The sequence below is a fragment of the Ovis canadensis genome, chromosome 9 (assembly GCF_042477335.2).
Source record: "Ovis canadensis isolate MfBH-ARS-UI-01 breed Bighorn chromosome 9, ARS-UI_OviCan_v2, whole genome shotgun sequence".
Classification (NCBI taxonomy): Eukaryota; Metazoa; Chordata; class Mammalia; order Artiodactyla; family Bovidae; genus Ovis; species Ovis canadensis.
In genome coordinates, this window is record NC_091253.1 from 13414793 (window position 1) to 13440401 (window position 25609).

At 46.7% G+C, this 25609-nt stretch overlaps 1 protein-coding gene across 5 annotated transcripts in view; it reads right to left on the minus strand.

Annotated features, from left to right (window-relative positions):
- SMAP1 (small ArfGAP 1) overlaps positions 1–25609 on the minus strand; it is a 188529-nt gene that overhangs the window by 27852 nt on the left and 135068 nt on the right. For all 5 annotated transcript variants that reach the window (XM_069599494.1, XM_069599492.1, XM_069599495.1 and 2 more), the window contains one exon: positions 2969–3059. In XM_069599494.1, the coding sequence (XP_069455595.1) occupies positions 2969–3059 (91 nt within the window). The remainder of the gene's footprint in view (positions 1–2968; positions 3060–25609) is intronic.

Genomic DNA, 25609 nt, shown 5'->3' on the forward strand with positions numbered 1-25609 from the left:
CCTTGACTATCATCCTGTGTGAGACTACTAAAATGTGACCCCGAATACACACAGAACCCAGGGATTCCTGGCCCTCTGGGGCTGGGTAACTGCACTAACCCTGTGGGGCCCTCTGTCTTTCCTGCAAACATGTACTGTGAAGTCCGTCTCTGCTCTCACCCACATGGGCCTGCCTTTCCACGCGGCCATAAAGCAGACGGCACACGCCTACTGCCGCTGCCCCAGCACACCACCACCTGCAGGGAACCAGAGCGCCACGCTTACCCACGAGAGGCTGCTAGTCTGTCTTCATTCAGGAGCACTGCTCTCTCAAAGCCAGACAGTCTCTTCTGGAACTTAGGTGACTGGTAACCGGCAGGAGCAGAGCTGTGCATGCTCTGGGTGAGGCGCCAGCCTTCCCACTGCTGACTTCATCGGCAAGACCCCTAAGCCCTCCTTCTGACCCTGTCACCTGCCCAGCCACTGCCAGAACTCTTCTAGCACACAGCTAGAATCGTCAGGCAGCAGCAAACCCCCCAGATATGTCCTTACCCTCTCCTTTGAGCACTCTCACACCCTCCTACCGACAGCAAAGCTTGGCTCTCCCCTCAGGACATAGTTTCCTGAAACTCTCCCAACACTGAAATAGGCTCACAGAGCCCCGATGAGACCCAGCCATGGCTGACATCACAGAGCCTGACACCAGAAGAGGGGAGCCGCAGTCTGAAAGCCCCACGACCCAGGGACTGTGAGACCAGGCGGTAGAGGCCAGGGACACACTGAGAGGAGACACGCTCTGCGACTGGGACCAGCTGGAAAGCAGGAAGCACAGCAAGTGATGCTCCACAGACAGCTCAGTGTTTCTGAGGTCAGAGGTCAAGTGCCAGGAGACAGGACCATGCAGCATCACCGTGGCAACAGCTGGGCACCTGGGGCCAGTCCCACCACCTGTCTCCCAGATCACCTCCGCACCACCATGCTTGGCCACTGGAGACCTCATGAGAGCAACTCTGCTTGTCCCAAGGGAGCAGGCTACCTGTTCTACAGTCATTCCCAAAGGGAAACATCCTACACTGCTCACTGGTCAGTGTACACTATTGGCTCCTCTTTAAAAGAGGTCCAGAGCCAGCTACTTCTTACAACTCCCCACACCACCGCCCCCCTCAGCCACCGCCCCCTAGCTGTGTTACTGGTCCCCCTGCCCCTATGCAGCCTCGCCTCACCACACCCGACTCTTAACACAGCAGCTATAAGAAGTCCTGAAAAACTCAAGTCAGAGGAGGTGCTTCTTTGCTCGAATCCCTGCAATGCATTTCCAGGACACTCCAAGCAGATGCCAAAGTCCTGTCGCAGTGGACCTCCCTGCCGCCCCACACCCTCCGGGTCTCATGCACCCTGGCCCCATTCATGTGGTGGCAAGGCTGCCACGGGGCCACCACACCCACCCGTCTCACCCCCACGGCCAGGGAGCCCCGACTTCCTGAGGTCCTCACTCCAGCGGGATCTCAGGGAGCCCCCAGCACCCCCAGCCCCATTTAAAATCACCACCACTCCTTTTTGTTTTAGCTACAGCACTTACCAAACACGACCCATACCATAGTTCACTTCACTATTTTATCACTGCTTCCTCAGAGAGAATGAAAGCTCCCAGAGGCCAGTCATTTTCATCTGCTCTCCTTCAAAGCTCTCTGCTTAGTGTCTAGGTGCCTGGATACCAGCAGACACTTTGTGAAGAGCTGTGGGTCACTGAGTCTGTAAGGGTAAGAGTCAGGCCTGGGTTTGATCTAACATTTCTAAGGTATGAACTGGTAAACAAGGCACTAGACTGGAGAGGAGATGCTGCCGTGAAGACAAAGATGCATGCAGTCTTAGTAGGATCTATTCTTACTTTGGTAATGAGTCTTTTTTTCCCCTCTCTCTCATTTAGAGGAAAGGAAGTAAAATACGTAAATTAAGAGAACTTGTATTCAACATAATTCTATTTAGCGTGCCTGGACTGAGCCCTATTTTCAGGGCTCATAAAATCATAGTTATTTTGTTATACTTCTAATATATACCTCCTAATTTCACCACTGCAGAAGATTTTTATCGATAGGGAGTATATTTGCCTGATACACCAACTTCGAAGAAATGACTAAAACATTCAATTGTAATTCTGAAAACAGAAAACAATCTTAATAAGAAGATCAATTTTTAGAAAATTTTATGAAATTCAACTCCATCCTTCAACTATCTTTTACTGTTTTCCTTTAGCCATTAATCTTTCTCTAAACTAGACAGATTTTTTTCTAAATTAATTACTGCAGAAGGCTCAGATAAAAATAACTACTTATCAAGCTACTTTAGAACAAAGAGGAGAAGCACTTAAGAAGAGCTGGCATTTGCAGATAAGGACAATACAAGCACTCTTTGAACGGAAGCTTGTTTACCTGCCAGGCAGACAACATCCATCTGTCAGCCCCGAGAACAAAAATGACGTTAAACTGAGCACTTCTTACTGTCATCACACACATAACGTGGACCTAGCTACTGGATCGAAGTATAGGGCGTGTTGCTTCAGTTAACCAAAATAAAAGCTTTCTTTAAGACAGCACCTTACAATAAGGCCATGCCAGAATTATTGTGCTAAGGGATCCCCTCCAACCCCGCAAAAAGCTAAATAAAGAGAAGAGGGGTGGGAGTAAACGCAATCTACCCCTCGCTTCAGTGCTGAGGCAGCATGGCCCCCCAAGCCTTGGAGATTGCTCTGGCAGCTCCCCTCTCTCTAGGAACTCAGCAGCCGCATTTCTGCGAAAGCACTGCTGACAGACGCCAGCTCCCTTATGAAGATTTCCTTTTTTGTGGCAACACAGCAAACTAACCACACTGTGTCCAAGTTCAGTTAACAGGTCCCTTTGGCAAACTGACGATAAAGCCATTCTAGTCAATGCAAGTCAGGGTTTCAACTGTTTTGTAGCTCTAAAGGTGACGTGTTTTTTTTTTTACTTACCAAGTCCTAAAAGATCAACAGTGGGCTCTGCAGCTTTTTTAGGGCTGGTACTTTTTTTAGGTTCCAATTGCTGATCTTCTTTCTTCTGCAGCTTTAAAGTAAATAATCAGATTTATTATTTTTTTTCAAATAAATTGAACAAGACTGTTAGGCCTCAATTAGGCATACTTTTGATAAAGTTGATACAATGTAGCATATGAAGCATAGTATGATAAACCTAGAGTGTTTATTATCATACACTGGCTAACACAATCACTCACCCTGAAACGATAAACTGGACATATTAGGACCCCAAGATGGTGGATACAGAACTTCAATCTTAACGTGCTTGTCCTTCAGCATCTAAGCCCTTCAGGCGAACGCTGCACACTTCGCAGCAGCGCCTGCTCCCTGTGCCGCCGGGCGGGCCCCAGAGCCTGAGCGCAAAGCACATCTCTCTTCCCCAGGCTGCCAGCACAGGCGGGCACCCCTGGTCCTACCAGAACCCAGCTGACGCGCGGGCAGCGCTCGCTCTACTGAGCCCCGCAGACATGCCGCTGCTCACAAACCGAAAGTCTACAGCAGCCAGCGTGGAGCACTTTTCCTGCATCTGTTCACTCTGTGTCTCTGGGTTGCAAACATTTCATCACTATTATATCTGTTATGGTGCTCCGTGATCAGCGACCTTTGATGCTACCCTGGAACTGTTTTGGGGTGCTGCGAACCACACCCACATAAGGCACCAATCAATAAACGTGTGTCCTGACTGCTCCACAAATCGACGGCTCCCCATTCCCTCCCTTGCCTCGGGCCGCCCTGTTCCCTGAAACACAGCAAGACTGAAACCAGGCCAATTAGTAACCCTATGGGGTATCCAAGTGCTCAAGGAAAGGAACAGTCCCATGTCCCTCACTTTAAATTAAAAGCTAGAAATGATTAAGCTCAGTGAGGAAGGAACATTAAAAGCCAAGACAGGTCAAGAGCAGGGCGTCTGTACCCAACAGCCAAGTCGTGAATGTAAAACAAAAAGTGTTACTCCAGTGAACACGTACATGCTAAGAAAACAGACACAGTCTTCGTGCTGACACAGAGAAAGCTTTAGTGGCCTGGGCAGAGGATCAAACCAGCTACACCATTCCTTTAACCCAAAGTCTAATCAGAGCAGAGCTTAACCTCCCTTCAACCTTAGAAAGCTGACAAAGGTAGGGAAGCCGCAGAAGAAACCTCTGAAGCCAGCAGAGGCTGGTCCGTGAGGTGTTGAGGACAGAGGTTGCCTCCATAATGTAGAAGTGTGAGGTGAAGCAGCAAGTGCTGACGTGGCAGCTACCGCAAGTTACCCAAGAGCTAGCAGAGACAACGCATGAAGGTGGCTACCCTGAACAACAGGCTTTAATGCAGATCAGACGATCTTCAATCAGAAGACGCATCTAGGACTTCATAGCTAGAGACGAGAAGTCACTGCCTGGCTGGAAAGCTTCAAACGACAGGCTGACGCTCCTGTTAGGAGCTAAGATAGCTGTTGGCTTAAAAGCTGAATGCCTGTGTACCATTCAAAACTCCTGGAGCCCTTAAATTATGCTCAATCTATGCTGCCTGAGCCCTGTAAGTGGAACAACTGAGCTGCATGACAGAATATCTCATAGATGGTGATCCCTCTGTTGAATCTGAAAGCCACTTGAAAAGGATTTGCCATTCTAGATGCCATTAAGAACATTCGTGATTCATAAGAAGAGGCCCAAATAGCAACATTAACCGGAGTCTGGAAGAAGCTGGTTCCAATCCCCATGGATGAGTCTGGAGGGCTCAAGACCTTGTAAAGGGAGGAACTGCAGATGCGACAGGACCTGCACGAGAACTGAAGCCAGAAGCGGTGCCTGAAGAGGGAACCGCATCGCTGCAACCCCGGGTGAGCCGTCACAGCGGAGGAGCTGCTTCTTACGGAGGAGCAAAGAAAGCCGTTCCTTGGGACGGGATTTGCTTCCGGTGAGGATGCTGTGAACATCAGTGAACGACAACAGAGGATGTAGAATGTGACATAAACCTAGTTGACAAACTGTGCTGACGAAACTTGAGCATGTCGTCATCTTACTGCAGGCGGAGGGTCTCGCCTCCACGCCGCTGACTGCTGACTGTCCCGAGTGGCGGCTGCTGAAAGCTGGAGTGGCTGTGGCAATTTCTTAAAATAAGACAGTGATGAAGTCTGCCACACCTACTGACTCTTCCTTTCACAAACAATTTCTCTGTGGCATATGATGGCTGTTTCATGGTATTTTACCCGCAGTAGAATTTTTAAAACTTGGAGTCATACTTCTAACTGCAAGCTGATACTTTGTAAGCCCCCTGCCCCAGCACACTTCATCCACTCTCACCCCCGTCCTTGCCTCTGGCAACCTCCAATCTGTCCTGTGTCCACGGGCTTCCTTGTTTAGTTTCCACACACAAGTGAGGCTATATGTACCTTCTCTGACTTAACGTTACTGAACATAATACCCTCACAGTCCGTCCATATCGTTATAAACGGCGAGACTTCCTTCCTTTTTATGGCTGAATAATATTCCATTGAATATAGCACCTACCTCTCTTAAGCCAAGAAAAGACAACATTCATTCTATCACTCATTCATTTCTCAAACCCCTCCTACAAGATCATTTCTTCAACTACCTAAAGAATTCACAGCTTAGTTGTTACATGAGTTCGTTTTTTGATAGCTATACAAATATATAACTTCCTAAGAACATATACCTCCCCTTATTTGTTTTTGGTCACTACCGTCTGTTTCAGAATACTTTTTTTTACTAACTAGCCTACCATAATAGATATTGATTCTTTAATAACCTTCTCAAACACATAATTATCAGCCTGTAACTGTATTTAATTCTCAGAAATTTAACATAATCCATTTCACATTCTCTTTTTCAACATTCAACACAGGTTTGACACATACCCTGCTTATTAGCAAAATAATTTCAAAGAAAGCACAGTCTACAATAACAAAATAAGCAATTCTTTTCAACTGAATACTTAAACTGCTACACCTTCCTTTTCTTTAACTGGACAACCTGTGTTCCCTTCAGTCCGTAAGGGAACTGGGGACTGAGCAGCCACAAGCACACAGACGTCTAGTCCTCCTGGGACAGGTCTTCCCTGGTTACAGCCCTGGCTGTGATGCTCTGGGTATTACACCTACAAGTATCACGTTTGCTCTTAGTGTTTAGTCACCAAGTCGTGTCTGTCTTTGCAACCCCATGGACGGAAGCCTGCCAGGCTCCTCTGCCCAACACTTTTCAGGGAAGAACACTGGAGTGGGTTGCCATTTCCTCCTCCAGGGGATCTGTCCCCCAGGGACTGAACCCATGTCTCCTTTGTTTCCTGCACTAGAGGCAGATTCTTTACCTGCTAAACCATCAGGGACATAAAACTGAGATATGTGAAATACAGCTACCATACAAAGTATAGTTTCTTCAAGCCAAATTTTCGAAGACCTAAGAGGGAAAATGCTATTGTCTTGTTAGAATTTGGGGCTGGCAAAGAACACAGTATGAGAATAGTAAGTCAAGAGCTTGACAAACACATGCTTCCTCGTGAACTTTCTCCCTGTTGATATTCCACACGCAGCTTAAACGTGTCAAGCAGTATGTACAGAAGCGCTCCACTTCGAATTCTCCTGCATATCACGTATGGAATTTGCCTTTTAATAAATGAAGAATGAAGCTGGCTGTCAAAGAATAAAATTAGGCCATCTATAATTCATTAAACAAACGTTCCTAATAAACAAGAACACAGGTTTACTTAGACAAAGCCATTTTATAAAATGTAATTTCCTTAGATTCATACTGAGCAAATGTCTCATTCAAATGATTAAAATCTGTATTAGCAGAGGAATCTGTATTCGCAAAGCCCTCACCAGGCTGATCTGTAGCTCATAAAGCCACCCCTCAGAAGGGAACTGAGCCAAAGCCATGTGGCCTCCAGCGCCTACATTCACCACCATTCCTACTTCAGGACCGACAGAAGCAAGAGCTCAGCCTCTGGAAGGCGACTCACTCTGCTTAGCTGACCAACTAACGTAAATAACAGTGTTAATACATAAGAATAGGGAAGCTATACGACTTTTAAACGTCTAGACGTAATTATTAGAATTTTTCTTTAAAAACTATTATCTCCAATCAGCCTTAGCTAGTCTGTCTATAATCAGTGTCCTTTCACATCCACAGATCACACAGGTAGATGAGACAACACACACTGTTTAACGCTCTCATTTTCAAGTGATACTCAGGCAGCGGTGTTTACCTTGCGGTCTGCAGGGAAGACAGGAAGGCGTATGACAAGCAGGAACTGAGAGGCACCCGAGGAAGAAAAGCAAGTGTGGGAAAGACAGCGGGCCTACCCGCCTAACCCAGAGGCCAAGTGTACGGAGGCGACAAAAGGCAAAACTGAAAAAGCGGGGCCACACTGTGCAAGGACCTGAACAGCCCACAAGAGCTAGGAACTAGATGAATTTTCAAGGTGAGTTGCAAAAGCAAAGCTACTCCTGGGGTGGTGCGCCAGGCACAGGAACGGCCCTGCTAAAGGAGAAGGCGACCACCACCACCTTGGCCAAGGGCTGTGTGGCTAAGACACAGACAGACCAATGCCCGGGAAGACAGCCCCGAACCTGCCACCTCCCCACAGCCCGAAACTGGAACACTCCCAAACAAGCTGCTCAACAACACACCGTTCCCAGAATACTCTCTCATCTTGGAGCCCTACAAAATCCCAACAGCAGGATTTAAGCTTTACTTCAATTTTTAGTAAAAACTTATGAACAATAAGCTACTCCAAGCTGTCGGATTGTATGACATCATATACTCCAAAGCAGAAACAGAATTCAGACTGGGTCATCCATGTTGTTCACACATTAAAGCGCCCCAGTGGCATGGTATCAGTAATTAATACAAGTCGCTCTTTGACATTCCCACTATACTCTGACAGATATAATAACCGTAAGTTTGTATGTGTGTGCTTTCACAAGCAAATTACATGCAACCTGAGAATTAATCTTGCACACGACTCCTGCTTATTATTATTACCCCAATCTTACTGTTTTATTATTTGGAATCTTATTAAAGTTTCTTTTTTCTTTATCATTCTTTACAGATTTTTTTCACATTAAGGCTGTCATTACTTAGTGTACTCCGCTTCTGAATTTTATATTCTTTCTTAAACCTTATTTTTAGATTCAATTTAGAACTGTAATCTATATTTGATTGTGTGTCCCCACTCATATGGACATCTTTTAGTAAATGGCTCTCATGGCCTAGGGACACTACAATACAATCTCAAAAAATATTTCCCTGGGCTGGATAAGTAGCAAAAATTTATATAAATTTCAAAACAAGACAGAGCTCTAGACAACATTTACTCCAGTCACTAGGTGACACAGGAAGCATCGCTGGGACATCTCACCTATGGGGCGGCTCTTGGTAAAAATCCCGGCACTGCGGATTCAGTGGACACAATGGTACAGCATATTTTACATGCAGAAAATCTAAACATTAGAAAGGTTCTCTTCAGACAGCCTGTCCCATCTACTCACTTATTCCTGTTCTCAACACTGCCACTCAGCAGAGGAACGAAGAGTGAACACCCCTCAGCAGCACCGGCAGACCACTTTTTCCCACCCAGCTCTCTGCCACCTAAAATCCTCTGAGGTTGTCTTTTGTGCCAATATATTCAGGGCACTTTCGGATCCAGCTCATTTACTTCAGAACTGTATTGTTCTCCAAGTCTGGGTCAGTCACCTGTGGGGTCACTGCTCCTTTCTCCTGGGTCCTAGGTGTGCACCAGGTTCTGTCTGTGCCCTCCAAGACTGTTTCCCAGTCCTGTAAGCTCTGGCGGCTCTACGGTAGGGTTAATGGCGACCTCCTCCAGGCGGGCTTATGCCATACCCAGGTCTGCTGCACCCAGAGCCCCTGCTGCAGGCCACTGCTGACCCGTACCTCCACAGGAGACACTCCCAACACTCAAAGGCAGGTCTGGCTCAGTCTCTGAGCGTTCTCCTGGTGCACACAAGGTTTTGCTTGAGCTCTCTGAGCATCTCTGGCCAGTACGGGGTTGGATTCTAAATGCGATTTTGCCCCTCCTACTGTCTTGCTGGGGCTTCTCCTTTGCCCCTGGATGTGGGGTATCTTTTTTTGGTGGGATCCAACATTCTCCCGTCGACGGCTGCTCAGCAACGAGCTGTAACTCTGGAGTTTTCGCCGGAGAGGAGCACATGTCCTTCTGCTCCGCCATCAAGCAAGAATACTGGCGTGGCTCACCACTGCCCGGTTCACCACTGCCCTCTCCGGAGGACAACGCTTTGTCAGAACTCACCAGCATGCCTGGTTGTGGACTTTCTCTCTGCCAACGTTCTTCTACCCAAGAAGTCCTGAAACGCTGCCGCTCCTTTAAACCCAAGACTACAGACAGTTCCACTTTTGTAAGGACTGGTATTGTGGACAGTGTATGGTTTTCAGTAACACAGCAACATTTGCTATGTGTATAATAACAGCATCTCAATTAGTTTCAATGATGCGGAAAAGTTCTGTCTGGAGAAATCAAACTAAACATAAAATTGCTGAAGCTCTGCTGGTGGTGTCATAGGCGCTGATACAGCATTAGTCAGCAATACTGACCGCAGTATACTCTTGATGGAAGTCAAAAAGAGTGGAAAAGCTGGCTTAAAACTCAACATTCAAAACACCAAGATCATGGCGTCTGGTTCCATCACTTCATGGGAAATAGATGGGGAAACAGTGACAGACTTTATTTTGGGGGGCTCCAAAATCACTGCAGATGGTGACTGCAGCCATGAAATTAAAAGATGCTTACTCCTTGAAAGAAAAGCTATGACCAACCTAGACAGAATATTAAAAAGCAGAGACATTATTTTGCCAACAAAGGTCCATCTAGTCAAAGCTATGGTTTTTCCAGTAGTCACATATGGATGTGAGAGTGACCATAAAGAAAGCTGAGTGCTAAAGAGCTGATGCTTTTGAACTGTGGTGTTGGAGAAGACTCTTGAGAGTCCCTTGGACTACAAGGAGATCCAACCAGTCCATCCTAAAGAAAATCAGTCCTGAATATTTACTGGAAGGACTGACGCTGAAGCTTAAACTCCAATACTTTGGCCACCTAATGCGAAGAACTGATTCACTGGAAAAGACCCTGATGCTGGGAAAGATTGAAGGTGGGAGCAGAAAGGGACAACAGAGGATGAGACGTTTGGATGGCATCACCAACTTGATGGGCATGGGTTTGAGCAAGGTCTGGGTGTTGGTGATGGACAGGGAACCCTGGCGTGCTGCAGTCCATGGGGTCGCAAAGAGATGGACACGACTGAGTGACTGAACTGAACTGATTATTACCTAATCTGCTGGTATTCTGTGTTTAAGATTTCCAGAGGAATTGATTCTGTCACATAATAGTTTAACTAACTAATCTTTGTTGCCCTGTCATTTGAAAATGTGAACAATAAGACAGTGATAAATGCAGTTAATAAAAACGGTGACTAGAATGAAGCTCAAGACTGAGATTGCAGAATCAAGCACGCTCCGTCGACACTGACTTCACTTCTCTCTCTGGACTCCTCTGGGCACAGCTGTCCCCCCAGCGCACAGTCCACCCAGGACCTGTGTACCAGGCCCCACTGCCTACATTTGGACCAGGAGACCTGAAAATTGCGACCACTAAGCTTAGGCTGACACAGACTGTTCTCAGGTAACCTGAGGTAGCTAGTGAGTGCACCTAACACTCTGAAGAAAGGATCAAATTAAAAAGAAAACTCCATCTACATTCTGCACAGAATTCACGCCAAGCTCAATGGTACACGCACTCATGACCCACTTACATTTTCCTTCTAAAGTTCTGGGCGTCTGCCTCTCTCTAAACTCCTGTCTCCTGTCTTGGGTCTCAGTTTGGATAGCATCTCAGAGAGCGGCCTACATGCTTCACACATCAGGCCCGCCAAGGCTCTCACTGCCCTGCACAAACACCCAGTACCTGCGCAAATAAGTTCCCTTAAAATACTGGGCAGAAGTATTTGTGAGGATTAAAATAACATATAGTCTTTTTCATAGAGCTGGTACATAATAGGTGCTTCAAAACTGGCAGCTGGTGGTGGCTGTGGGGCTACCTTTTAGAAATCCCTGCCAGAATCGTAAGTATTAGGGACACAAAAATGAGTAAAATGTGATTCCTACTATGGGATCACAGAGTCGGACACGACTGAAGCGACTTAGCAGCAGCAGCAGCAGCAACCTTAAAAAGAATTCATTCTAGTGGAGCAAACAGCTGCAGACCTAACTGTAGTTCGGTGTGGCCCAGCACGGTGATGGAGAAGAGCTTGGTGGGGGGCGCACAGCACAGGGCTCAGCCGTGAGTGAGCACCACCCTGCGACGGGCGGCCCCATGGCCCGGCTGCCTGGGAAACCCTCACTCAGTGCCTGGGAGTCCAAGGTCAGCTTCCACCCATAAAAGGACCCAGTTTGGAATACCCACACCAATTTCTTATCCCTGTATGCACAGCAGTTTGGAGGTTTGAAGGGACGGGAAAAGAGGGTAGGTTTTTTTTCGTAATTCACCACTTACTGATTACAGCAAAAGTAGTAAAGAAAGGACAATTAAATGGGGCCCCGCTGAAAGGGGTCAGCCCTCAGCCATCACGTCTGTGCACAGAATGCCTGGGGGGCCTGCTGCCAAAGCCTCCAGCTCCCTGCTTCTGGACTGGGTTACCCTCACCGTGACCTGCTGAATGTCAGCCCTCGACACCAGGGTTTGGAAGGAAAGGAGGGACGGAAAGGAAAGCATTAGCCAACACCCACATCTCAAACCCAGTCTGGACACTTTCCAGCTGTGTGGGAACAGTCAATGGGTCACTAACATCTCTGAGCAGCTACAGCCTGCACAGCCCCCCAAGAGCCCAAACGAGGCTTAACACTCAGATGCTGTGTCTGGAAATTCCCCATGTTCTCTTTGAATGTGATTCTGCAAACACAAGGGGACAAGAGAATGCAGCCGATCTCGAGAGAGGCCGTGTGAAGCCCCTCGGGTGGCTCCTCGCGGCCCTGTCTCACCTGGGCACAGAATGCCACCCCAGGCCCCCTCGTGGGATGAGTACAAGGCACACAGAGAGGCAGGCCTGACACCCCGGGGCCGTGATGTCTCCTCTCAAAGCACACGGTGGCAAGGGCGTGATTCTAGACACAAAAGAGGTCCAGAACTCCTTTCTCACCTCTGCCAAGGACCTCCCATGGTTCCCTCCCCTCTCAGTCTCCTCACAGAGTATGCGCGTATCAGAAGGGAAGCAAGAACCTCACAACCGCTTCTGTGCACTGTTCCCAACAGGCTGCGACTCGGGACCCTGTGCCACAGTTCCGGCCCCTGAACGTGGGTCTACTCCAACAACACATGGGACTACAAGAACTAAAAGCAAGTCACAGGGCAGACCACAGGGTCTCCCCAACCCTCACCCAAACTGGAGAGATAGGAGAATACAGAGAATAGTAACTCACGAGAGTTGAAACCAGCACCAGGGTAGAGCTGGGGCCCAGGACAGGCTACCCCAAAATATGCCTCAATGACATACTGATTATTCTAAATCAACGCTGCGTGAGAAATAGCAGTGGGGGGGTGAGGGGGGAAAGAATAAAAAATCCTGACCCCTCTGATCCTCCACTGTGCACCGGAAAGCAGGAAATGAGTCTCCCGTGTGCAGGTCTCCTCCCTAACTGAGGGAGAGAAAGCTGCATGAACACACTTTGATACCCGGGGATGGGAAACACCCCACTTCAGTGCCCTTGGCCATCCCGTCCCACCTACAACGGGGAACCCGAGGCACTTGCACAGCACACAGACCAGGGATGCAGCCTCGCCCAAAGACGAGACCTAACCGCAGTCTCCAGAACGCTGCCCCGCCCCACAGCCCCCCGCCCTGTTACCACAGGCCTGCTGACTGGGGTTCCTTGGCCAGTACATCACACTGCACTCACCCTCAGAAAAAATGAGGCCTATGAAGAGGCAAAAAACACAGTCTGAAAAGATACACTAAGCATCAGACCCAGACTCAGATACAGCAGGGATGCAGGAATTATCAGACTGAATTTAAAACAACTATATTTACTATGCTAAGGGCTCTAACGGAAAAAGTAGATGGCATGCCAAGAACAGACAGGTAATGTAAGCAGACAAATGGAAATTTTAAGAACTCAAAAATAGCACAGATTGAAAACATGTAACAGAAATAAAGAATGCCTTTAATGGGCTTAGCAGCAGCAGGCTGAACACGGCTGAAGAAAGGACCTCTGAGCTTAAGCGTACATCAACAGAAACTTCCAACGTGAAAAAGACTGGGGTGGGGAGGGGACTATATCTAAGTGGGACGACTATAAAAGATGCAGTCTGCACAAACTGGGGACCACCAGAAGGAAAAGAAAGAGGGAAACAGGAGCAGGAGAGGCACCTGAAGCCACACTGACAGAATTTCCCCAGATTAATGCTGGATTTCCAACTGCAGATCCAGGAAGGCCAGGGAACACCGAGCAAGATACACGCTAAAAACAACTACGCCGAGGCACGTCCTTTTCAAAACACATAAAATCAAACACAAAGAAATACTCCTCAAAGAAGCCAGAGGGGGGAAACAAAACCTAGTATAAAAGAACAAAGAGAAGAATTACATCTAACTGCTCCCTAGGAACCCTGCAAGCAAGAAAGACACCCAACTCAAATATCAAATATTTAAACTGTGGGAAGAAAAAACCCCATAAACTTATAACTCTTTATCCTGTGAAATTATCCTTGAAAAGTAAAGACTTTCTGAGACAAACAAGGATAGAGGGAATGTGTTGCCAGCAGACTTGCCATGCAAGAAATGATAGAAAAAATTCTCTAGAATGAATGAAAATGATGTAGATCAGAAACTCAGAACTACATAAAGAAAGAGAGAAGATCAGGATGAACAAGAGGGGATAAACTAGGATAATTATTACAGCACTGCCTTGTGAACTTTAAAATAAAAATACACTAGAAACATTTGAGATTTAAATGGTACAATCGTAACTTGATTCTTCTGACTCTTTCCTTGCTGGCTTATGCATCTTCATGTCACCAGGTACTAGGCAGGAACACAGGATCACCACACACACTCCAGTGGAACAAGACTAACATTAGCCTCTTTTATCAGATACCATGTATTATCTCAAGATTTCCTTCACAGGCAGATTGTGAGCTCTCTAGAAATTACAGCAACTTATTACTAACTCACAGGAAGCCTAGAGGTTTGCATCCTTTCACTCTTTGCATTAAGATGATACATTCAGTCTACAGCAGAAACAGAAATTCAGCCTCAGAAACCATTCACTCAGTTCTCACACACACATGTGGTGTTTCTCCATTGAAGGTTCTTGGTTTCAGTAAACTAAAACACCCCTTAATAAAATGAAATCACTGTTAGCAAAGAACAGAATGGATATTCTGTAAGATACTTTCGGAATGATACTTTATATATTATTAGCAAGATAATACTATCTGATAGTTAATATGTCAAATTTTTGTTAAAGTATTCTAGTAATCTGGTAAGAAATCCAACCAAAGACACAGTTTTACGTTACTACAGCCAACACAACCACAACTAACAACTGGTAATTATTAAGTTCACATGCAGTAAACACATGTTCTAATTTTTTTATTTTATTAGTTAGTGATAAGATCTTAGAGTCTCCTTTGCACCTAAGGGTTCAGAGACTTCTCTTTGGGACAAAACATAGTGAGCCTGGCTACTATCTTGCCACTATGTTACTAACGTCATTCTGCCCCCACTACACACTGCTACAATGACTAAGGTTATCCAGTCCTACTACAAACACTGCTACAATGACTAAGGTCATCCCTCACCCCTACACACTGCTACAATGACTAAGGTTATCCAGTCCTACTACAAACACTGCTACAATGACTAAGGTCATCCCTCACCCCTACACACTGCTACAATGACTAAGGGCATCCCGGCCCTACTAAAATATTGCTACAACACTGCTACAATGACCAACCTCATCCAGCCCTATTACCAACTGCTACAGTGATTAAGGTCATCCCGCCCTACTACAATACTGCTACAATTAATAACGTTATCCCTGTCGGCACTACACACTGCTACAATGACTAACACCATCCCACCCTACTACACACTGCTACAATGAGTATCCTCATCCAGCCCTACTACACACTGCCACGATGACTAACATCATCCCCCCTACTACACACTGCCACAATGACTAAGGTCATCCCGCCCTATTACCACACTGCCACAATGACTAACATCATCCCCCCTACTACACACTGCTACAATGAGTATCCTCATCCAGCCCTACTACACACTGCCACGATGACTAACATCATCCCCCTACTACACACTGCCACAATGACTAACATCATCCCCCCTACTACACACTGCCACAATGACTAAGGTCATCCCGCCCTATTACCACACTGCTACTAACTGGCAACTCACTCCAGTACTCTTGCCTAGAGAATCTCATGTAGGGAGGAGCCTGGTAGGCTACATTCCATGGGGTCGGACATGACTGAGCAACTTCACTTTCACTTTCACCTTACAAATAGCTGTGAAAAGAAGAGAGGTGAAAAGCAAAGGAGAAAAGGAAAGATATAAGCATCTGAATGCAGAGTTCCAGAGAAGAGCAAGAAGAGATAAGAAAGCCTTTTTCAGCAATCAATGCAAAGAAATAGAGGAAAAGAACAGAATGGGAAAGACTAAAGATCTCTTCAAGAAAATTAAGAGATACCAAGGGAACATTTCATGCAAAGATGGGCTTGATAAAGGACAGAAATGGTATGGCCCTAACAGAAGCAGAAGATATTAAGAAGAGGTGGCAAGAATACACAGAAGAACTGTACAAAAAAGATCTTCACGACCCACATAATCACAATGGTTTGATAACTCATCTAGAGCCAGACATCCTGGAATGTGAAGTCAAGTGGGCCTTAGAAAGCAACACTACAAACAAAGCTAGTGGAGGTGATGGCATTCCAGTTGAGCTGTTTCAAATCCTGAAAGATGAAGCTGTGAAAGTGCAGCATTCAATATGCCAGTAAATTTGGAAAACTCAGCAGTGGCCACAGGACAGGAAAAGGTCAGTTTTCATTCCAATTCCAAGGAAAGGCAATGCCAAAGAATGCTCAAACTACTGCACAATTGCACTCATCTCACATGCTAGTAAAGTAATGCTCAAAATTCTCCAAGACAGGCTTCAGCAATACGTGAACCGTGAACTTCCTATTGTTCAAGCTGGTTTTAGAAAAGGCAGAGGAACCAGAGATTAAATAGCCAACATCCACTGGATCATGGAAAAAGCAAGAGAGTTCCAGAAAAACATCTGTTTCTGCTTTATTGACTATGCCAAAGCCTTTGACTGTGTGGATCACAAGAAACTGTGGAAAATTCTGAAAGAGATGGGAATACCAGACCACCTGACCTGCCTCTTGAGAATCTGTATGCAGGTCAGGAAGCAGCAGTTAGAACTGGACATGGAACAACAGACTGGTTCCAAGTAGGAAAAGGAGTACGACAAGGCTGTATATTGTCACCCTGATTACTTAACTTATATGCAGAGTACATGATGAGAAACGCTGGACTGGAATAAGCACAAGCTGGGATCAAGATTGCTGGGAGAAATATCAGTAACCTCAGATATGCAGATGACACCACCCTTATGGCAGAAAGTGAAGAGAAACTCAAAAGCCTCTTGATGAAAGTGAAAGTGGAGAGAGAAAAAGTTGGCCTAAAGCTCAACATTCAGAAAACGAAGATCATGGTACCCGGTCCCATCACTTCATGGGAAATAGATGGGGAAACAGTGGAAACAGTGTCAGGCTTTATTTTTTGGGGTTCCAAAATCACTGCAGATGGTGACTGCAGCCATGCAATTAAAAGATGCTTACTCCTTGGAAGAAAAGTTATGACCAACCTAGATAGCATATTCAAAAGCAGAGACATTACTTTGCCGACTAAGGTCCATCTAGTCAAGGCTATGGTTTTCCCAGTGGTCATGTATGGATGTGAGAGTTGGACTGTGTTCAAGAAGGCTGAGCCCCAAAGAATTGATGCTTTTAAACTGTGGTGTTGGAGAAGACTCTTGAGAGTGGCTTGAACTGCAAGGAGATCCAACCAGTCCATTCTGAAGGAGATCAAACCTGGGATTTCTTTGGAAGGAATGATGCTGAAGCTGAAACTCCAGTACTTTGGCCACCTCGTGCGAAGAGTTGACTCATTGGAAAAGACTCTGATGCTGGGAGGGATTGGGGGCAGGAGGAGAAGGAGACAACAAAGGATGAGATGGCTGGATGGCATCACTGACTCGATGCGCCTGAGTCTGAGTGAACTCCAGGGGTTGGTGATGGACAGGGAGGCCTGGTGTGCTGCGACTCATGGGGTCGCAAAGAGTTGGACGCGACTGAACTGACAATGACTAAGGTCATCCTGCCCTACTACAACACTGCTACAATTAATAACTTTATCCCCGCCCCTACTACAGCACTGCTAAAATGACTAAGGTCATCCTGCCCTACTACAAACACTGCTGTAATTAGTTTTCCCCTCTGGTCCCCACACCCACCTGCCAACCCAAGCTGGCCTGTCTCCTTTTCTCCTGCTGCTGCTGCTGCTGCTAAGTCACTTCAGTCGTGTCTGACTCTGTGCAACCTTATAGACAGCAGCCCACCAGGCTCCCCCGTCCCTCGGATTCTCCAGGCAAGAACACTGAGATGACGGAAATCCTCTCTCTTTGGCACCTGGCTGTGGGTACTTCAGAATAACACAATGCTTGTCTTTGAACACTTCACTTCCAGCTTACTAAACCAGAGCAAAGATAGATAACCCCAATCTCCTATCTCATGGTTCTGCCAGAGAAATGTGGGCCCTCGGTTTAGTGCCACTACACCGGGAGGGATGCGAGGAAAAACTTTCAAAGCAACTAAACACACCATATAATTTATCAGGTATTTTACCAACAAATGATGAAAGATTATTAGGTACAAAAAATTACTGCTCCAGTTCCAAAGGGAGAGACCAAAACGAAAGCTGCAAAGGATCCCCAGCAGGCCTGGGTAACCGACAGAAACGACTGCCTACACCGCGGCACGTGCACGGCCCCCGTGCATTCCAGGCCCCCGTGACCAACAGCACCTCACCGCCGGCAGAACATCCGGCCAGGAGCCCTGGCATCGCTTCCCGACTGTCTCGTGACACTAGGTCCCCCAGTGCTTATGTCCTTACCAGCCTCAGGGAAATAAAATAGAACATGGCTCCTAAATTTCTCGTCTCTATAGAAGGCCTGGATGGGTGTATGTACAGCTGGGTGTCCCTAAGGCCTCGTGAAACATTTCCATACAGCTTACCCGTAGTGCACCAGCATCTCAGTGCAGAAAAACTTCTTTTAAAGTGACAAAGCCCCTGTACATATTCTACGATTATTAAAGACAAATTAGTTTAGCTATTAGCACCATATTAACTAACCCTCTTAGCACTGCAAATTTATTAACAATTCATTCACTAGCAACTCTTCAATATAATAGCTACAGATACTACTTTTTAAAAATATCTTCTATAGTCTGGCTAAATACTTTCCAGTATTACAAAGGTGGTTTTACCTTTTTCCCTTATTTTTAAAAAGACTGCCCCACGGTGGGTAATTAAAAGTATCAGTTCACTTCAGTCACTCAATCATGTGTGACTCTTTGCGACCCCAAGGAGTGCCCCATGGTGGGTAATTAAAAGTTATCAGTTGGAGGAAAAAGCATCCTGAACATGACAGTGTTTACATGCTCCCCACAGGCCCACTGGTCAGTTATGTGTTTAACCACCTCTGAGGCCTTGGTCCATCCAACACTCACTGGGCAGTCAAGTGATGTGACAAGGAGCTGTCTGCACCACAAGCAAGGTCGACAGTGGAGAGTACAACTCGGCTCTCGTCTGAAGGCCCAATGCCCTTCTTCTCTCAGCTCCCCCTACTCTCCTGAACCACCATGTCCACTTCCCACACAGCCTCCCTGCCAGCCCATCATTAAGAGGGCCATTTCTACATCATCATTTTCCACAACAAATGCTGGCTCTACCAACAGTCATCTACTCAATAATTAAGCCTCAACATAGGTGCTCAGCAACGTCTGAGGCAATGACATTCTACAGTCTGCATTGTGGGGATGTGTGGAACAGGTACAGAGGAGAGAAACAAATAAACACCCACAAATGAAGCAGCAGACAGTGTTCAGGGCCACTGCTGTTGCTCAGTCACTAAGCTGTGTCCGACTCTTTGTGACCCCAAGGACCACAGCACGCCAGACCTCCCAGTCCATCACCAACTCCCAGAGCTCGCTCAAACTCATGTTCATTGATTTGGTGATGCCATCCAACCATCTCATCCTCTGTCGTCCCCTTCTCCTCCCGCCTTCACTCCCTCCCAGCATCAGGGTCTTTTCCAATTAGTCAGCCCTTCCCATCAGGTGGCCAAAGTACTGGAGCTTCAGCTTCAGCATCAGTCCTTCCAATGAATATTCAGGACTGATTTCCTTTAGGATGGACTGGTTGGATCTCCTTGCAGTCCAAGGGACTCTCAAGCATCTTCTCCAACACCACAGTTCAAAGCATCAATTCTTTGGCACTCAGCTTTCTTTATAGTCCAACTCTCACATCAGTACATGACTACTGGAAAAATTATAGCTCTGACTAGATGGACCTTTGCTGGCAAAGGGATTTTTCTGCATTTTAACATGCTTTCTAGATTGGTCACAGTTTTTCTTCCAAGGAGCAAGAGTCTCTTAATTTCGAGGCTGCAGTCACCAGCCACAGTGATTTTGGAGCCCAGCAAATAAAATCTTCTATTTTTCTCACTTTTCCCCATCTATCTGCCATGAAGTGATGGGACCAGATACCACGATCCTCATTTTAGAATGTTGAGTTTTAAGCCAGCTTTTTCACTCTCCTTTTTCACTCTCATCAAGACACTCTTTAGTTCCTCTTTGCTTTCTGCCATTACAGTGGTATCATGTGCATGTCTGAGGTTGTTGACATTTCTCCCAGCAATCTTGATTCCAGCTTGTGCTTCATCCAGCCCAGCATTTCACATGATGTATTCTGCATAGAAGTTAAATAAGCAGGGTGACAATAAGCCTTGATGTACTCCTTTCACAATTTGCAACCAGTCTATTGTTCCACATCCAGTTCTAACTGTTGCTTCTTGACCTGCATACAAGTTCCTTAAGAAACAGGTAAGGTAGTCTGTTATTCCCATCTCTTTAAAAATTTTCCACAGTTTGTTGTGATCCACACAGTCAAAAGCTTCAGCGTAGTCAATGAAGCAGAAGTAGATGTTCCTATGGAATTCTCTTGCATAGGTGTCAGGGGGTAAGTTAAAATAGGGCATCACAGTCAAGAATGACTAGAGACCTCTGAATACTTTGAATTAGGTGCTCAGGGTAGGCCTGTGTCTAAGGTGCTGTTTAAAGCAAACTGAACAACCAGAAGGCAGCACCCAGGAGAAGATGTGGGAAAGCATCCCAGGCAGGGGAAGGTGGACACAGGCCATTCTGGGGACACAGCACAGGGGTGGCTGAGGCAGAGTGAGGACAGGAGGGGAGATCGGATGTGAGACATGCGTGGGGACCTCAGAGGACAAGGCCCAAGGAGCTGATTGCCCAACAGGAAGACAAGGGACATGATCCCACATATCTTCAAAAAGACAGCTCAGAGGAAAAGGGAGGGCACTCGGAGGGAAAGGGGGCACACTCTGAGGAAAAGGGGGCACATTTAGAGGCTACTTCAGAGCCCTGGGGACAGAAAGCGGCCGCCAACATGGGAGGGAAAAGCAAGGATGGACAGAGGCAGCCGCTGGGATTGACTGGTGGAAGGGAGAGTCAAAGGTGCAGGGACTCTGGGTCAACTCTGACTTTTGCCTTAAGCAACTCAGTGAGCCTACCAGTAAGGTGGCATCTTGACATGGGGGAAGCAGCAGGCAGGGAGGAGCCACACCTCTTGCACCCAGCCGTGACAAGGGGAACAGAGAACAGAGAGCCCTGGTCAAGCCCAGATACGGCCCGAGGAGCCTGTCTGTGCACACGGCACGGGGAAAGCTGCAGGGCTGGCAGAGAGAACAGAGGAGGGGAGCCAGGAGGTACCTGGGGACTCACTTCTCGGGATCTGGGAGATGAGCTGGGGCCAACAGAGGATACTGAGAAAGAACAGGAAAGAAGTGAGACTACAACCAGGAGAAAGGGGCTCGTGGACACCAAGACAAGAGCATGTGGTCAGGAAGAGCGAGTGGTCATCTGTACAGAAAACTGATGCAAACTCAGCAAGCAGAAAACTCCACAGGACCCAGCAACAAGGAGGTAACTGGCAACCTGGATCCGGGGAGACTGTCAGGACAGAGGTGCAGACGGAAATGTGAGTCGAGTGCAGTGAGGGGGAAACCTCAAAAGAGAAATTAGTAAAAAGGATCAGATGAACCTTTCAAAAAAAGTGGTAGCTGGAGGTGATCATAGTTGGAGATAATAAGATACAGTAGAGAGGGAAAAACCGGGGAAGCCAGGTGCGGGATGAGGCAGCAGGACCCCAAGAAGGAAAGCGTCCCTGCAGCAGCCACGGGTCCCGGTCCACGGAGTGGCCTTCCCCTCAGGAGAGGAGGGCGGGCCGGGCGTTCTGGGCCAAGGGGGAATGCGAAGACCACCCGCTCCTCAGTCCACGGGAAACAGAGACACCACTGAAGTGGGGCACGGAGTCCATTTACAGGGGAGAGAAAACGTGAAATAACTCTGGAAAACCAGAACACGAACAGGCCAGGAAGGGGGGAAGAGCAGCTGGACGGTAGGCGACATCAAGGCCCACTGAGACCGGCAGTCACGACCCGGACGCGAGAGCAGGCGGCAGGCAGAGGCTGCTCAGCGGAGGGTGCGGGTCAGGGCGGCCGGCCGGGGTCGGGCCCCGCGGGCCAGGCTGAGCGGGGCGCGGGGCACGCGGATAGTCCAGGACCGAGCAGCTGAGTTGGGGCATGCCATGCAGCTTTCCATCCTGGGGCCCATCTTCAGGAATGGTCTCCCCTTTGACTGTATCTGGCTTTCCCTGATCAAATCCTTGTACGACCGTGACCTGCATATGATATGAGCCGTTTTCCAACTACATTATCTGCATGGAATCCTTTCATATTATGGGTGCTCAACTGCAGTGACCAGAGAGTGAAGATTTTTCCCTAAGAACCTCCTATATACAATGGCTAGTATGCAAGGCAAAAAATAAAATAAAATAAAACCTACCGGAACAGCGAGATGACGGGGAAGCAGCTTGAAAAGATCAAGTGAATCTAAAGCAGATGAGCCAGACACATACACATACATCTTCCCCCTACCCTCCCTCTTAGGAAGACTTGAGGATCAGCATGGGTCAGGAAGAGGGAAGGACAGAAGTTAAGGACCTGCACAGGGAGCCTCACGCCCCTGCTTGTAGGGTCTGACTAGCTTCCAGGGAAGCAGAGAGCAGAGGGCAGGCTCGGGGAGACACCCCCAGCAGGGACCGAAGGTTCCCTCCTCTCTTCTCCCTCTGCTCCTCATCCTTCTCCAGACTACAAGCTCCCAGTGGGTACTTGCTTTTTTCTGATGTCATCTTTACACCCCCAGTGCTAGAACAGGGTTCATCACATACCAGATGCTCAATAAATATATAATGCGCTAGCACACCTGTGCAAAGACAGACATGGATTGACGGTTCTGGAGAAAGCCAGCACAAACGGAACCTAATGCCTTGTCCCTGGAAGCTGATGGAAACGACCTCTCTCGGGTAGACTGGCCCCTGACCTACGGGGCTGCCAGAACAAGAACAAGAAGACCGTATCAAGACGATCAGTTTCCCAAGAGCAAATCATGACTAAACACACCTGACTAGACTGTAAGCTCTAAAGGACAGGGATTTCTGTCTGAGTTGTTCACTGCCAACCCCAAGACCCTACACCCATGTCTGTTACAGAGCAGGCATTCCTTACGCATCTGCTGAATAATTTGAGTCTCTCCTCATGACTGGGCAGGTAAGTGGCCCATCCAAATACGCTTATAAACTTTTTTAGCTACTATTTTAAAATTAAATTTTAATCATAAACACTGAGGTCTTTCTGACACCAAAGACCATGTTCTTTTCAGGGTAGGTATCATGTTGCTATTACTTAGCAGAGATGGAATGCTGACTCATGCCAGAAACACTTGTATTAGAAACTGTGGACTTAAGACACAAACAACTTGCTATCTTCTGATGGGTATTAGCAGTTGTTTCAGTTAATTCATAGCACACGTTCAGTAGAAGGCAGTAACCCCCTATCAGTGACCTCCTTTTTAGAAAGACCTGCTTGACTACTGTGGGACTCTAGGTGAATTTCACTCTCTGAATCATTTGTTTCTCCTAGTGTAACGACCGTATGATGACAATGCAGGGTTTCTGTGACAATTATCCAGCACCCATAAAATGCTGCACTTAGCAGACACTCAGTGAATCCCCTGACCTTTCTCCCCCTTCTTCCTCCACTTTCCGCTGTAAAAGTAACACACTGAGAGGCCCCAGTTAAGAGCAAACACTCTGAAGCCAGGAAGTTCAGACTCAGAGATCAGCTTGACTACTCAACAGCTGTGTGACCAGGAATAAGTCACCAGAGGTGTGTCTCCAGGCTCTCAGCAGTATATGAGGACAAGCAGGGTGTTGAGCTCACAGAGCTGCTGTGAGGACTATGAGATAAAATAATGCATGCTGAAGGCTCAGAGCAATGCCCTGCAGAGTTAAGCACCAGAAACCATGGACCGTTTCTATTACCCGCAATTACCCATCAAATCTAACTGTCGATCCTTCCATTTGGCTGCAACGCTCTTAAGCACAGGCTTTAACCCAGGAAGACTACCTTTCATCAAAGCATTTATTGAGGAAATATTTCTCCTATTTCCTATTTAAGGAAATTTTAATTTACTGTGAGGGACTGTAACGCATACATGCTCTTACTGACCAGGGTTTTCCTTTCTTTCATTAACTAGGAAATGAAAGCTCTGCACACAAAGTAATTGGATTTCTTCCCTTTTTATTGCCTCACTTGTAATAAAGGTTTAAACGATTGCAAAAACATTTTAGAAATTTCATGAAGAAAAAAAAAGTTTCCAATTTACTGTAAGCCAATAACTGAACCTGAAATCTGGTTTTATGCCTCAACTTACACACTCTAGATCATCCCAGTTACTTTAACAATAAGTAAGAATTAAGAAGCCATTACAGCTTTGGCTGGTTCCTTTTTCTTCTAGGACTGAGGGTCTTTTAGCATATAGTTATTTAACTAACAAAATAAGGTTACTATCATCTTGCTATTGCTTTCTGTAAGACAATAATTCTTATTGCAGTTGCTCAATTCTTTCTTTTTTAAACTAGGTAAAACAGTAAGACAAGCACAAACCACCTTGGCTGAAAGAACTTTCATGCAGTACTCAAAACTGTTTCAAGCTGATTAAATTATTTACTCTTTTAATGGTAACCTCTCAACTGCCAGGACATTCTAGACAGTTAATTAGCACCAACCAACAAAAATACTAGTTTCCATACACATACCAGACTCTTCTTTTTAAGTGATACTACTAAGTTTTGGTGAAAAACATAGAGCAACCGTAACTATCATGCAATATGAAGAGATCATAAACTGGTACAATCACTTTGGAAAACTCTTTGGCACAAAGACTAAAGCTGAACATACACACAGCCTCGGACCCAGCATTTCCCCTTTGGTATTCACCCAATCAGCTGTGTCTGTGTTTATGAAAAGGAATGCACAAGAATGTTCACAACAGCTTCATTCATCCAAGTCCTAAATTAAACACTACTCATGTCACCCCCACCATCAGCAGAGTGGAAAACCTAAGTCTGGCACATGGACAACAGAATAATTCCTAGAAATGAGAACACTCAACAACACGGACCACTCTCACAGACACAACGACAAGCAATAAACTGTAGCAAAGCAGGACCTTATGAGGCCTTCCTGAGACAGACCCCTTCCCCTATGTCCCCTGCCTGCTCCTTGTGCATGGAAAAGCTGAGGTCTCCCAGGCCTTCCCTGAGTCACAAAAGCCCGGCTCAGGAACTGATAATTGACAGATATATTAACTTGATGACCATGAGCACGTAGCCCGCAGACTTACTAGAGTCTGAAGCGTGATGACGTTAACCCCTGTGACACCACCCTGTTACCTCACCATCAAGCAACCAGAGAACTGTGCATGAGCTGAACACAGATCACAGACCTGCAACCACCTCCCTCACCCGGCCTTTAGAAGTGCGTCCCTGAAACCCATCAGGAGTCCAGGGCTTGGGAGCAACAGTTGCCCCGGACTCCTTCCTTGGGGCTTGCAATAAATGCCGCACTTTCCTTCACCACACCCTGATTGGTCTGAACTGCGTGTGGGCAAGTGGACCCAAGTTTGCTTTGGCAACAAAACCAGATCTGGAAAGAGTATCTGATGTCATTCACATGAAATTCAAAAGCAAGCAAAACTTATCTGAAATGACAGAAATCTGTACAGTGATTACCTTCAGAAGGGGCTGGGTGAGAGGGCCGGGAG